The following is a 16,859-nucleotide window of genomic DNA, read 5'->3' as shown; positions in this document are numbered from 1 at the left end:
CAACCCGGTACTCATCGACAACGACAGGCTCTGCGAGCTCGCGGCAACTGCTACCAATGCGGCGCTACAGCTCTCTCTCTGCTGCTGCGTCAGCGTGGGGACCGGCTGGTTCCGTAGCCAGGTCTTTATCATCGATATACCGATACCATTGTTGCTGTCAATATTAGTACTGTTGTTACTGGGGATTATGTAATCGTCAGAGTTTTGATGGTCGGCGGTGAAAGAGTGGCCCCCACCACCGAGGAAATCTTCGAGCTTCGGCTGCTGGTTGCTGTCGATGTTGATGTTTGTTAGGTTCTGGTGGTTGCTGCTCATCGATCCTACGAGCATCGACAGCTCCGATGAGCTCCCGTTCATGCTCCACTCTGTAAGCGAATCAATTAAAATGAAACTCAATGCATGAAGTAAAGATTTTAATTTGATGATCATTTTTGTTTTCTTTTTGGACCTTGAGGTTCGTGGTGATTGGATCGGTTGAAGGCTTCGAGGATGCCAAATGGGCCCACGTTAGGATCGCATTGGTGCCCCGCCGAGAGTCGCTGGAGATGCCGTAGCAGTCGCGGAGACTTCTCCGGCGCGGCCGTCTGTTGACTGTGCTGGTTGGTCTTGAGGGGAGAGTGAGAAGCCTAGCCAGTTGTTCATTGAGGCCATGATGATAAAAAAGTAGTTACTAGCTAGCTATAGAGTGACGAGGCAAAAATTAGAGGGAGTAAATAGAAAGAGCGAGAAGGAGAAAGTTTGGATTTTGGTTGGTGCAGTGATATCAGTGCATTGGGGGTCGGAAGAGAGAGAGAAAGAAAGGAAGAGGAAGAGGAAGAGGCCAGTGAAGAAGCTGAGACTAGAAAATAACATTTCGAAGCATAACCAAACAAAGTGGCTTTTATACATATATACCCTCTGCCAACATCTTGTAGGTTATATAGCTAGCTGCACAGAAATAATAATAATAACAATAGTATGAATAAGAAATGTTACAGAATATATTAGAGCAAACTAAGGAATGATTTGATTATGCTACATGCTACAAATTGCGGGTTGCATCCTCAAAGATTACAGTGTACGTATATGAACCACTAAATTATCATAGTTTAAAAGATATATAGTAATAGGGATGTAAGTTGGATTCTTATCTCTTCTTATCCTATCTAATCTTCCCAGTTTCCGTACCCATTATAAACAATGTTAATACAACGAGAAGCAACCTGAGTAAGTAACCCTTCGAATACTATATGGAGTAGCCAAAAGAAAAGGCACAATATCTAACTTTAAAGTTTTGATGAAAATTGAGGGTTAATTATATTTTTATATTGTAACATGTTTTTGTAGGTTAAGCATCCTTTTTATGGGCCGAAATCTAGACTCACGCAAACGGTATCGATTTTTAAGAAATCCATTTTTAATTCATGGTCAGTGGGAATTGAACTAGGTTACACTATCATGGGAGAGTCCCTAACAATTATATCAAAATTTTGAAGTCATGGTATATTTTGAGGATTATGTATATTTTTTGTCAGTGAATAATTTTATTCATTTATCAAATGTGAAGTTTATCTACATCTTTTTTATTGAAACTTCTTACAGGTCCTCTGGTAGACCTGATTATTTATTTATAGGAAAAGGTATAGGAGGGGGAAGGGGCACATAAGAGCAAGTGCAGCAATCTCTTAGTAGGGAGCTCTTGTTGGAGTGCTCTCAAGCATGTGGCCCACTTAGGAGCTTCCTACTAGGAGAAATATTCCAACAAACTCCCAATTAGAAGCTTAAATATTATTTAAAAAATACATTCTTCTACCTCTAATATTTTATAAATGTATTTTAAATATATTTTAAAATAATAAATCTAATAAAAAATATTTTTTAGTGGGCCCTCACCCCTTAGGAGCTCCCAAGTGCTCCACAAATTTGTGGAGTTCTTAGGAGCTCCATGGTGGACCCCACTGCCAACTATGACTTAGGAGCATACTTGGGAGCTTGTTAGAGCATGTTGGGAGCTTTTCCTTGCCATATCACTCTTAGAAGCCTTCTTGGAAGGCTGCGGCACTTGTTCTAAGGGCGAAACCCCATACAAGAAAGATACTCTGAAAAATAAAGATGGGAACTTGATGGATTATCAAGTACGCCGTGATATGAATTTCTTTCTTATATGCGGGAGGCCCAATCTATCATCAAATAAAGTGAGCCTGATATTTTATGGAAGTTTTATTTCTAAAGCAAAAAGACCGAGAGATGAAAACCTAGAACTATTTGCTGTCAATTTGTCTGCTATCGAGTTAGTTTCTTTGCACATGTGATTGATGTGAAACGTTGTGGAGGATAACAATTGCATGATATCCTTTCATAATGATCGGAATTGCGATGGGGTGATTGAATCTTGTATGAAGTCTGTTAGTCTAAGCGTGTAGACTGAAAGCTGAATCAAAAAGACGAAGAAAACAGTCCAGTCGTTGGCCGGTCGACCGACGGAGGAGGTCTGGTCGACCGCGATGCCTGCAGGAAACTGAGAAGAAATCGACACTCTGGTCAGTCGACCGACATGAGGAATCCGGTCGACCAAAACGTGCACGCCAGACCCTGCAGAATTCGTCGTTCTGGCCGGTCGACCGACTTTGCATGTCCGGTCGACCGGAGTCGGGATTTCCAGAATCCTGATTTTTTTGGGAAACTGTTTTGGGCTGGGACTCTATATATACCTTAAACGTTTTTAGGTTTTATGTGCAATAGAAAAGGAGGGTTTTGAGAGGATTCTTTCAGAGAGATCTCAGAGAGATAAAAACTTATTTGTGGGCATTGTAATCTTCTTCAATTAATCAAAGAATTGTGTGGTGTGGCTCCCAAGGACGTAGGCACGTTGCCGAACCTCGTTAAATCTGATGTGTTCTTTCTTATTTATTTTCTTACAAGTTTTATCTTTTATTTGCGGTGATTTTTCTACTTTTCTACTCTCAAACACAAGGTCCAGAAGGGCACAGATTCGATTTGATTGTTTCGAATCCCCAACAAAGTCAACCATAACGAGAGGATTAGCTTCAATTTCAACATTGGAGATACACACACCTCTATATAAAATTAGGTCCTCTATAAAAGCCATTAATTCACCCCAAAAATTAGAACCAGTGCCAAGTTAATAGATTTCATTGTCACCATTAATTCTCCCTGCTTTATCATGAATCACCGCCTCCCCACCACAAGGTCTAGGGTTTTGAATATATGGGCCGTCTGGGTAAAGTTTATAATAAAAAATGGTCGGCTTTTTGTATTTAACAAGCACTATTTTAGTGACAAAAATAGTGTTATCCAGTACATTACGCAAAACAAGATCCTCTTTCAACATACTCGATCGAGTAGGGGACCTTCAAAGTGAATATTTCACTCAAATCTAGAGCCAATGGTAAGAGTCTAAAATTAAAGTGTACCATGGAGCTTCATCTCGCTTGTTCTTCTCCAACCGTAATCCCCAACAAAGAATGGATGGTGGACATATTCTAAGCATATCGTGCATGGGGAGTTAAGCCACAAGGATATGGAAGTATGTTTTCTATACAAAGAAGTTTGGCTGACTCCCCTCCTACGTACAAAGACATGGTCTAGCTTTTCAACTTGTTTCTAAACACAGCACCGCCTACAGAAAACACAATACGAATGCCAAGCCTAGCGATATTAAAGTCCAAAGGCAATTTGTTCTGAATTAACCTCCACATGAAATGGCTGGTCTTCGTGCGAAGACAGGATACCAAATAGCTTTCCACTATACAATTGACAAACCTTGATCCCTTGCCACATTCTCCAAGCAGACTTTTTCCAATCATGTGATTTGGACCGAACATATTTATCTGGAGCTAAAGAAAGAGAAAATGTTTTATCATGAAAACTATTTAAGAAATCTAAAACATGGAACCCCTTCGGGAAAGACTTCATAAACTTTTAAAGTAGGATAAGTGATATCTTCTTTGACAATAAAATCAAACAAACATGAATGTTGAAATTGAGATGCAAGGCGGGAGTACTACAATTATTTGATTAAAATCAGAATATGCAGTGAAAATAAAATATGAGAAAAACTGAAAGCAACCAACACATGAACACGCGCAATCGCAAGGGACCTTCTTCATTGTGATCGGAGTTCTCTTGAATCACAATCTGGTTCAGTAAGCTTTACAAACAGGAAACTAGAATCTACTGAAAATTAGTCGAAATACCCAACTCTTCTCAATGATCAGAAGAAATCTAGCCCTATCTAGCCAACCTCAATTCACCTGGGTTGAGTGTACCAACCCTTAATTACCTTGACTTGAGTAAGGCATCAAACCCCTAAGTTTGAAATACAAAACCTACCCAAAATAATTAAAGTACAATTAAAAAGGTCTTACAGCCCTTTTAAATTAATTGATCTTCAAATAAATGTCAATAATGATCTATGAAGAAACAATGTTGATGTTGAACATAAAGGGTACTCCTCCTCATTAAAAAATTCCTTTAATATTGAGCGCAATGAGAAGAAGTTGAACGAGGCTCAAGGAATCAAATACTCAAAACTCAAACTCTCACCAAACCCTAGAATTTGATCTCTCAATCTTATTTAAATTGTCTTTTTTTCTTCTTACTAATCTCTTCCTCAATCACTCTTTAAATAGAACTTGATTGAATTGGAAAGAGGTTCTCTAATCATTGTTGAAATAGGAGATCAAATCTGTCATCGAAAGGCTAAGATTAAATCTGGAAATCTGCCAAAATGCGTCCAGACCATCGATGGTTATACCCAACCATCGATGAGCCATTGATGATCATTGATGCTTGCTTGTAGTCTATCGATCGTTTAAATTTTGGTTTCTAAAAATTATAGATTATTGACTATAGTCCATTGATTGTTCGATTTCTCATTTCTAAAAAATACATATTGTTGACCGTAGTCCATGATGACTTGTGCGACAATAGATGGTTCATGACTTGTGCGACCATCGATGATTCAAGGTTGAAATCAACTATTTATGTTAATTTTCGCATCATTTTGAACAACAACTTGTTCATACCTACTTATTCCTAAAATTTATCATTTCACAAACTAATTAATCAGTAGCAAATAAGAGTTTGTTATTAATCAAACAAGAGATATTGCATAAACATTGTTACATCCCAAACAATATTCTAACAACCTACCTCTTTTGATAATAACAAACTCAAAATTTGAAATACAAAATTTAAAAACATAGTGAGATATATATTCAGTATATAATAAACTCATAACATATATGACATGTGATGTAAAGCTCTCTATACAAAAATGCATACATGAAAAGTACAGGTATTTCAGAAACTCAAAACTTCCCCTAAAACTAAGCAAAAAATTAAAATAACTTATTCAAACCATCATGAAATCATCAAAACTCAAAAATCCCCCTAAAACAACATAGTTTCTAATTTCATTTTTTTCTCCTACATTTTGTTGTTATCAAAAGGAAAAGCACGACTAGGATATACAATATACCTAAAAATCCAAATAAGAATTATCCAAAGCTAAAAGGAAGAAAAATATATACCGATTCACAAAAGAATTTTTTTTTTTAAAAAAATAGCACAAGAGATACATATTTAACTTCAAAACATGTGCATCACAATGATAAGTCATATTAAATTCACACAAAAACTATAAAAATATCAATAAAAAGTTTGTAAAAACAACAATAGAAGTAATTATATTAGATCATAAAATAAATTAGGTATATCTTATCTAGTTTGAGCTTTCGTTTGTTATACAACTTTATTTATCTCAACCATTAGAAAAGATCCAAAATCTTGATCTATAGCCTCAACCATATAGGAATTTTTTAGAGGAAGAACAATAGTGTATGGATGGCGATGTACATCATATCTTAATATAGAAAAATATTAAGCATGGGATGGATGGATACCCTTATCATATTGCACGGTTATATCCACAAGTGTGATTTCTTTAACCATCTTTTAACAAACACCTTCAAATTTTGCTGTGGATTTATAGAGTGTGGGTTTTTGACCATATTTTTCACAAATGCATTCTTATTCTTGTTGTTTTATAGCTCATATGTACTTTGTATATGAATAAAAATATGATGCCATATTCATGTATAGATTAAGCTTATGCTTGTTTTGATATATCCAAGAATACTTTATCAAAAACATATAAAAACCTTTATTCTTTCTTTTACAAGACTAAACATGATAAAATAATACTAAGATGTAAAAAGTAATATGAAGAATATTGTAAATCGTCATGTTTATCGATATATTTATAAACGCATGTGTGCACATATAATATAGATATATGTGAAAATTATGTGAATTAATATGATAAACTCATGCCTATATACCAACATATAATAATATCTAAATATTTTATGTAAAAGTATATACATAGGCATGTTCAAGTTTTTTTCTTTTAAAAATAAAAAATATAGAAAAGAAATTTTTATTTTGTTTTTAATTTTTTAAAGAAAACAAAAAAAGAAAGAGTAATTTTTATTTTATTTTCAATATATAAAAAATAAATAAAAATCAAATAAAAAATAAATAAAATAGAAAATCTATATACATACAATATGATAGATGATCATGTATATAAATACTAACTAAACAGATTTAATGTGAGTGTAAATATCAGTTAGTACATGCTAGTGGGTCTCATCATGCATCTAAATATACAGGTCTAAAATAGAAGAAATAAATGGAAAATTAAAGAAAGATGAAAAATAAACCCGAACCTAGAAAAGAAAAAGAAAAATGATAATCGTCACTGGTGGTCAAATTCTCTCTCCATCTCCTCATGGCTATGTCCACAAGCTGCCTCTAGCATGTAGTCTTCGTAGGCCGGTGGTGATAAAAGTCTGGGATCTGCTTGCCGAAGAGCTTTCATAATGTACTATTGAGAAGCATCATATTACTGATGTTGTGTGCACATCTCCATCTACAACTGCTAATGCTGAGCTCTCATCTCCATCTGTAGCTCCTCAAATCTCATTCCTAATGAATCTAGTGTCCACCGAGCATCACCCCCTTCAGAAGAGTAGCGTACATCACCTACACAATAGGACCTTGATGGTTGACCAACTAAAGGCTCTATCCTACCTCTCGCCCAAGACTCTTCCTCGTCGTTTCATCAGTTAAAGCAACTTCCCTTCTCCATCAAATCTGAAGGAATGATGGGACCCTCTGGTCTTTGTAGATACGCATGATCAAGAAAGGGTAGATAAGCTGGGTGTTCTACTTCTTCATCTTCTCTATCATCTCCCTAGCACTAGAAGTAACAAATGACATCTAGATAAAATAACCTAAGCTAGATCAAAAGACTTACTTGTGGCTAACCAGTATAGCAGGATGACATCCCTAAAAGTCAAAGTAGTGTGAGTAGTTCTAGGATATAAATCAAACTAAAAAAAGAGGTTGAGAAGAATATAGTTAGGCTTCAGGTAACCCAAGTTAAATCCCCCTAAAGTGAATCTAACTAAAAGAAACTAGGTGATGTAGATGTACTCTAGAGAACCTAAAATGATATTCTCAGAAAACAAAAAAATATCAGGACATCCTGACTGTGGAGGAGGAAGATGAAGAAGCTTGTGGATGTAGTCAACACTGATTTTAATCTCTCACCCTGGTCCTAGTCTTTATAGATCGATAGGCTCGATTGTAGTTCATATGAAACTCTCAAACTCAAGTAATGTTAGGCCTTTTCCCTTCCTTTTCCTTTGTTCTTCATGGATCCTAGTCCAACGGCATCCAAAAACCCAATCAGATTATGGTACATCTCCAAGTAACTCATATCCATTTCATGCTCATAGATGATGTTCATCTTCTTATACTTCTCAAGCAGCTCTGGAGAAGAAGAAGATTGTGAAGAACAAACTCTCTTTCCAGTTGACATTCTCTATAAAATCAAACTATTACATATTAACATAGAGAATATACCAAGGACAACTTACAAACAAAGAAAATTGTGTAAAATATGAAATAGAGACAAAACATGTTGTTTCAGCCTTCTGACAATCGATGGATGATTGTCAAGCATCGATGGATTGAACACACCATCGATAGTGTTCTTTGACCTTCAATGGTCCAAGAACCAAACCTGACATATTTTTGTCCTAAATCAATCAAAATTCATTTACAAACTTAACTTTCTAAGATCTAAACTATTCTAACATCAATTAATCATTCACCCACACATTTTATATTAATAAAAACAAGATAAGACCCAAGAAAATAGAAAAATAGGATCTAGGGTTTAGAAAAGATACCTCTTTTGATTTGATTTGGATCTAAAAACACAAAAAGATGATGACGATGATGATAAATCGACAACAGTAACCCAAATCCAAAACAAAATTAATAATAACTTAGAGATATGGAGAGTAGAGATCAAGAGAGTAAAAAGTAAAAAAATAAACCGCCCCACTTTTATTTGCCCATTGATGGTGAACCATCGATGGACCATTAATGGTGAACCATCTGTTAGACCCTAGAGGGGGGGGTGATTAGGGTCTTATGCTAATCTAATCCGATTAAATACCAATTAAAAACTAATTAATACATTATCCTAGCAAGTATAAAATACAACAAGATATGTGAGCTAGGATAAACAATATGAACAAGGGATATATCCTAGCAATGAGATATTACAAATATATGAGCAAGGATATATGAACTAACACAAGGGTAAAATAAACAATCTACACAAGTGATAGGGTAATATGATGAGCAATACACAAAGGCGATATAAGATATGAAAACAAGAATAAGAACGCCAATGCAATCACAAACAAAACGATATGTTTACGAGGTTCGGTCCCCACGACCTACGTCCCCGCTCCTCACCTCGAGGAGATCTCCACTATCACAACCGGGTTTTCTACGTTCACCCGAACAACGTTTACACCTCACAATACAATCACTATGTAATCACACCTCACACACTAAGTGTTGGTCCTAGCCCGTATCCTCCTCCTCAAGTGCTCGGTTACAACCTCTCCCTAGGCACGTCAACCGACGCCACTCCTCTTGGATTCGACCCCGTCTCTCACCACACACTTCTCTCGGTGTACAAGTGTATTACAAGTGAATCCTCATAATTAAGCACAAGATAAATCAATTGATTGTTCTCTAAACAAGGTGAGAACTCAATTAAGCACAACTCTTAGTCACTAATCTCACAACCCAAAATTATACTTGAATGTAAATACAATAAGCTCAATAGGTTGTGTGTGAACAAAGAGATAATAAAATCAACTAAACTCAATATGAACACTAGCTTAATAAAAAGATAATCAAACAATATAAAATATGAAGCTAGATTGAGTTTAGAAAACTTCTCAATAGATCAAGAGTGGAAGGAGAAGAGTTGGATGCTCAAACACCAATAGATGATCTCCTCAAGCTCTTGTGGAAGTGATTCACAAAACCAAAACACTCAAATGCTTAAAAGCTTATAAACACACTTAAACCAAACATAAACCCTTGATTAAAACTTTCTTAAACTTGTTTTAAAACTCTCTTAATCAATTTGAAAAGACATCAGCAATGGGGTATATATACCCACTAGAAATCTCAGCAAAAACCCCAAAACAAATGACAAAACAGCCCCCAGAGAAACAGCTCAGAAATAGCCGTTAGTAGCCAACGGCTATATTGTCGGTCGACCGAAAATTCCGTCGGTCGACCGATGGAAAAATTCGGTCGACCGATGGAAAGTTCGGTCGACCGTTATCCAGGTCGAAAACAGGAAATCAAGCAAACACTTATCCGGTCGACCGGTGCGGTCGACCGATGGAGCTTTCGATCGACCGGACCGGTCGACCGACCAACTCTCTGCTACATGCTGACGAAAGAACAAATGAGCGGTCGACCGGATCGGTCGACCGAAAACTGATATGCAGAAAATAAACTGATATTAAAGTCTACAAACTAAGAATACAATATTTTCACAAATACAATAGAAAATGAAACCTATGAGTATGTATATGAAAATATATTTGTTTCATATCTATGTAGATAAACCAAATCACAATAATAAATATGAAACATGTAATTTCATATTTATAAACATGAAAACTAAAACTTGTGTTGTATATATATGTGACTACATATATATACAAGGAAACCAATAAAATGTGTGTGTATATGATATTGAGCTTAACGTACTTAACACACATAATATAAATCCTAAACTAAATTACCCAAGCTTGATTGGTCTTCAATAAGCTCTACTTGGTAATCTCGCGGATGAAGCTTGAACTTGGATCTTGAACTTTGAATTGCAAGGCTTCACCGACATTCCGCCAACCTCCTTTGGATATGATCGTTGAAGCTCTATTCCATCCATCCTCCAACTACGTTGTTTGTCTATAATACATAGGAAAACACAAATACTAGACAAACAACATTAGTGGTAAATTGTTTGTTAAACATCATCAAAACAAGAAGGCCAACAATCTCCCCCTTTTTGATGATGACAAACAATTTACAAAAAGGAATATATGCATGAAGGAAATGAACATATACAAGATAATACACATGCATATAAATGTATACTCACAATATTTCTCCCCCTTTGACAACATCAAAAAGGGGACCAAAAGAATAAGAGAGCGAAAGCTCCCCCTATCAATAAGCACGGGTGAGTATCAAATATATATATATATAGGGATTGCTCCCCCTATCAGAAAGCCATATAGAATATATGAAATGAAGATCATGGCAAACATATGTGAGCAAGCATAGATGAAAATGCTAAGCACTCCTCACATACGAAAAAGATAATGAGAACACATATGAATATATCAATGTGAAAGAAGTGTCTCATTAGCACAAAAAATATAGAAACCATATAAAAGAATAGATTTATGAAATCAAAGAAGAGGAACATGAGAGTCATGCAAAAAGTTTTCAAATGAAAACAAATCAACCAAAAGAATTCATAAATCAAAATTTATATCCAAAACCGATGTTTGATCAATGAAATGAATTTTCTTTGTGGGATTTGATCAAACTACATATAGAATACATTATAAGGCACGAATAGATGATCCATAAGCACAAACATATAAATATCATCATATAAGTGAAATATAATGAATTCAAAAGCAACAAATCAAAAACAAGATCTTTGACAAAAGAATTTTAAGAAAGGCAACTATATCTAGCTCTTGAACTAGTAACAACCCATATAAACATTTAAGCATCCGGTAACCATTATTTGGGAATAAACACCCAATAAACTCGGAGGGTTATATAATTGCAAACCTTTTATCAAAATCAAAACTAGGAATTATGAAAACAAAAGAATTTGACCAATAAAAGGAATTGTTTTCATAAAAGTTTAAAATACATTTTTTTTAAACCAAGCAAAAGAAAAATAAAAACACTAAAATTCTTTGTTTAAAATCAAATTTATTTTGGTACCCAAGAACTCTTGGTACCAAAAGATTTAGGGACATGACCCCTATCATTCAAGCTCAAAGCCCTAGGGTTATGAACCCATTTGGGCGCATATGGTGCACTAGCACGGTCAAAACAAAAATTATACACATGACCTTTCCGATTGCAATAGGTGCAATGAAGAGGGTTAAATGATTTGTATTGACCAAGTGGGCGTGCACAAGAATCATTTGCAAATAAAGATTTTTCTTTTAAATTATTTTGCAAATGAGAAACATCATCAAATAAAGGTGGTTTACTTGAGAAATTTGGCGAGTTTGAATATTTTTTCAAATCATAGCAAAACTTTGCCAAATGGCCAAATCTACCACAAACATCACATTTAAGAACATGTGTTCTACTAGAAATATTTGGCAAACTAGTATTCTTTTTCAAATCAAAGCAAAACTTTGCCAAATGGCCAAAACGACCACATAGAACACATTTATACACATTAGCATGCTTATGATGAGAAATAGATGCATGTGCATGTGTGTGTGCAAAATGTGATGATGAAGCTTGATGAGATGCACAAGGAGGATTAAAGTGAATCTTGGTGGGGTTATGTGCATCATAGCAAAATCTAGCAAGATGGCCTTTACGACCGCAATTTGTGCATTTGTAGACTTTGTTATACATGTGTGCATGATGAATAGGATGTCTAATTTTTCCACATAATGAACATATGGAATGATAAGTTCCATTGGGAATAAGATCAAAATAACTAAGTTTTTTTACTCTTTACAAAAGAAGATTAAAAGTTCTATGTTTTTTATAATATGAATAACCAAGTCTAGTTTTAGCTTTTACAAATTGTTGATTAGAAAGAACCATGTTAAGACATTTTGAGTCCAATAAAAAAAATTCTTCACGGCCTCTTCCATATCACTAATTTTAAATTTTAGTTGTTCATTTTTGAAAATAATTATTGTGCATTGAGCTTTAAACTTAATTTGTTCAGATGGCAAATCACAAAATAACCCATTTATCTTAGCAACTAATTTTTATTTTTCACATATAATATTTTCGAGTTGCTTCAATAAACAAGAAAATTTAATTTTGTAATTCAGAACATTGTTTGCACTCGAAAGAGGTTGAATCAACTAAATTCAAATTTGAAGAAGAAAATTTAACTTTCTTTGATAAAAGTTTTTCCCTCAAGTTTGTATTCTTCTTTTTAGTTTCTTCATATTTATAAGCTATATTTTCTAAATGAACTAGCATCTCTTTATACTTAGAATAAAGCTCATCATAAGAATGATACACCTCCTCATTCGAATACTCACTATCAGAACCACTTGAGTTACTCTGATCAGAATATGAAAATAAAGCGCATTTTTCTCATTAGACACTTATTCTCTTTTTTGTCATCTTCGCTTGTATTAGCTTCAGACTCATCCTCAATTGTCAAATCCCAGGTTGTAACTTTAGGACACTTACTCTCCTTCTTCTCTTTTATGTTCAAATAAGCATTGATTCTTGTAGTGACCTAATTTAATGCAAAGAAACCAGATAGGTTTAGTTTTAGAATCACTTGAGGAATTATTGTTTACCTATTTATTAAATTGATTTCAACTTTTCTAAAGATTTTTTGTCATTTCTTTGATTTCAAAAAAGACTTGATTCTTTTTGCAATAAGCGCAGATTGAACATCCTTATCTTATGAACTTAAGTCTGACTCTATCTTCTTCCTTGATCGGGATTTCTCCTTCTTTGCTTGTAAGACTAATGACTACTTCTTTGAATATTCTTCTGAGGCATCTTCTCCCTCCTTCAGTCAGACGTGATAAGGGATGAGATTACCTACAAGATCATCAAGTGAAAGTTTAGAAATTGAAGCTCTTCTATTGTTATTGTCTTTAGTTCCCAATCCCAGGATAAGTAATGGAGTATTTTTCTGCATAGCTTATTATTATCGTACTCCTTCCCTAAGGTTTTTGATTTGTTCACCATATCAGTGAATCGTGTAATAGTCTCCTGGATGCTTTCTGAGGCATTCATCTTAAAATTCTTATATTTTCTCACTAGCATTGCAAGCTTTGCGACCTTAACCTGTGAAGTTCCTTCATGAGTGACTTCAAGTGTTTTCTAATTTTCTTGCATAGTAGAACAATTAGAAAGATGGTAAAATTCTTTAGCAGTAAGAGAATAATATAAAACATTCATGACTTTTGAATTATGAGATTAAATTTTTTATGCTGTGGAGTCCACTTATCCTTAGTTAGAACAACTTTAATACAATCTACCACAGTAGTAGGTTGCTTATACATGTATTCTGCACTCTCTCAAACATCTAAACTAGTGGATAATAGAAAACTTTTCATACATGCTTTCAAATATGTGTAATTAGTGCCATTGAAAAGGGGTCTGTTGACGGTGTGTCCTTTAGGAAAATTTGAAGTGGTTGTAAGGCTTGACATCTCCACCCGAGGTTGTCATACTTGAAAATGGGTAACGAGTCTCTCATACCACTTATTGGAACTGAGATGCAAGCCTAGAGGGGGAGGGGGGGAGGGTGAATAGGATTGCTAAAATTATTTGATTAAACTTAGAATATGCAGAAAAAATAAAATATGTGAAAAACTGAAAGAAACTAACACATAAACACACAGAATTTTTATAGTAGTTCAAATTAAAATCCTACGTCCACTCTACTTTCTCGTAAAGGGTCTTCTTCATTATGATTGTAGTTTTCTTGAATCACAATTCGATTTAGTAGCCTTTACAAACAAGACACTAGAATCTATCAGAAACAAGTCGATATTCTCAACTCCTCACAATGGTCAGAAAAAACCTAGCCCTATCTAGCGACCCTCAATTCACCTAGCTTGAGTACACCAACACTCAATTACCTTGGCTTGAGTAAGCCATCAAACACACAAGTTTTAGTATGAAACCAACAAAAAAAATTAAGGCACAATTGAAAAGATAATATAGCCTTTTTAAAAAATTGTTCTTCAAATCGATGTCGATAATGATTTGTTAAGAAATGATATTGATGTTGAACACAAAGAGCACTCCCTCACTAAAACAATCCTCTAATATTGAGCACAAGAAGAAGAAGTTTAACGAGGCTCAGGGAATCAAATTCTCAAAACTCAAACTCTCACTAAACCCTAAAGTTTGATCTCTCAATCTTATGCCAATTACCTTTTTGTTTCTCCTTATTAATCTCTTCCTCAATCCCTCTTTAAATAGACCTTGATTGTTTGGAAAGAGGTTCTCTAATTAGTATTGAAATAAGAGATCAAAACTGTCATCAAATGACTAAAATTAAATTTGGAAATGCGTCCAAACCATCGATGGTTAAATTCGACCATTGATGGAGCATTGATGATCATCGATGATTGCATGTAGTCCACTAATTGTTCACATTCTTGTTTCTAAAAATTATAGATATTTTACTGTAGTCCATCAATGATTGAAGCGACTGTTGATGGTAGGTTGTAGTTCATAGATAGTTTAATTTCTCATTTTTGGAAAATATAGATTATTGATTGTAGTCCATTGATGGCTAGTGTCACCATTGATGGTGCCTCGAGGTCATCAATGGTTCAAGGCTAAAATCAACTAATTGTATTGATTTTTGTATCATTTTAAACCACAACTTGTTCATACCTGTTTATTCTTGAAATATATTATCTCACAAACTCATCATATAGCAAATGAGAGTTTACTATTAATCAAACAAGAGATATGATACGATCATTATTACAACTTGAACAACATTCTAACAATGAATCCCCTCACCATCGGTTGAACCAAAAATTAGCCTTGCCAAATCGAATAAGGTATTTAGAGCATGCCCTAACCTCTTTCACATGAGAAACTAACATGTTCTAAATAGGAGATGAGGAAGTGGACACTTGAAGCTAAGAGATGATCACCCTTCAAATATTTATCTCTCACATAAAAAGCCTAGCGAGAATCACCATGGAGAAAATCCCACACCATCTTAAAAGAGAAAGCCTTCTGAAAGTCATCAAACTTTCGAATGCCAACGCCATCCTCTTCTTTAGGTTTTCCAGTTACACTAGAGATGTTTGGAAATTCCATCAATATAACACCAAAAAAAGTTAAGACATAATTTTTTTCAAATCATAAATGATGGACTTAAGAACTGGTATAGCAGCAAAAATGTGGATATGTAGATTGAAAATCACATGCGATAATAAAATAATTCTACCACTTGCTGGTAACAACTGAGCTTTCCCGATAAACTCAGAAGAGTGGTAGTCAGTGTTCACTCAAATCCGCAAGTGCACGGATATCGTTGTAGCAATACAAGGTCGTATCCTTAGGGATTTTGTTGTTAATTATTGATTTTCACTATTTTGTAACTATCTAGACCAATCGTGATGGGTAGTTTGATTTTAATTATAGAATCAATAACGAACACGCTAACTAGTACTCAATTAAAAGAATCTAGGATTGAACTTTGGTTTCAACTCTGGTTTGAATCAACAAATTAATCAATCGTTATCAAACCTCTCAATGCATTAGGAACGACTAGCCTATGATAACTATTAGCCTCTTTCGATGACTAAAAGGCATGCCTAATTCAATCTAATAACCTATTTTCATGGTGTTAAACTAAATTAAACCCATTAAGTTCACGTTAGTCCCTTATGTTCCCAAGAATAATTAACCTACTTCGTGATCAATTAATTCCTATTCAATTACTATTTTTCGGCGTCAATCTAACCTTTCAGTTCAAATCAACATCCTAAAGGAGTCAAATAAGTGGCCAATTAAATTAACCCTAGGCAATTAAATACTAGCAATTGAATAATACAAATCAAATAATTAATGATAACTACAAGATCAGTTCATCAATTCATAACCATAGTCGAACCTAATTCAATCCTAGAAAAAATAATTACTCACACATAATTAAAATAGAAGGCAAGATAACAATGTATAAGATCATAATTATAAACTGGAAAATAAGATAAATTAGAAAAAATAAACTGTAGCGTCGAAATCAAGATGTTGCACACGATTCTTCACAACCAACACTTTGCCAAATTAAAGAAATCCTAATCTAAGAGTTTTTAGAATGACTAAAAGGCATGCCTAATTCAATCTAATAACCTATTTTCATGGTGTTAAACTAAATTAAACCCATTAAGTTCACGTTAGTCCCTTATGTTCCCAAGAATAATTAACCTACTTCGTGATCAATTAATTCCTATTCAATTACTATTTTTCGGCGTCAATCTAACCTTTCAGTTCAAATCAACATCCTAAAGGAGTCAAATAAGTGGCCAATTAAATTAACCCTAGGCAATTAAATACTAGCAATTGAATAATACAAATCAAATAATTAATGATAACTACAAGATCAGTTCATCAATTCATAACCATAGTCGAACCTAATTCAATCCTAGAAAAAATAATTACTCACACATAATTAAAAT

General features: G+C 34.4%; 1 protein-coding gene across 1 annotated transcript in view; it reads right to left on the bottom strand.

Moving 5' to 3' along the window:
- The window catches only part of LOC109830955 (AP2-like ethylene-responsive transcription factor BBM1), a 5,537-nt gene extending 5,180 nt beyond the window's left edge, over nt 1-357 (bottom strand). Inside the window, 2 exon segments of the mRNA XM_020398306.1 lie at nt 1-3; nt 5-357. The exon segment at nt 1-3 is cut by the window's left edge and continues 138 nt beyond it. Coding sequence (XP_020253895.1) covers nt 1-3; nt 5-357 — 356 coding nt within the window.

The sequence above is a fragment of the Asparagus officinalis genome, chromosome 2 (genome assembly GCF_001876935.1).
Source record: "Asparagus officinalis chromosome 2, Aspof.V1, whole genome shotgun sequence".
Lineage (NCBI taxonomy): Eukaryota > Viridiplantae > Streptophyta > Magnoliopsida > Asparagales > Asparagaceae > Asparagus > Asparagus officinalis.
The sequence above is the reverse complement of the archived record's forward strand: the minus strand, read 5'-3'. Positions and strand labels throughout refer to the sequence as shown.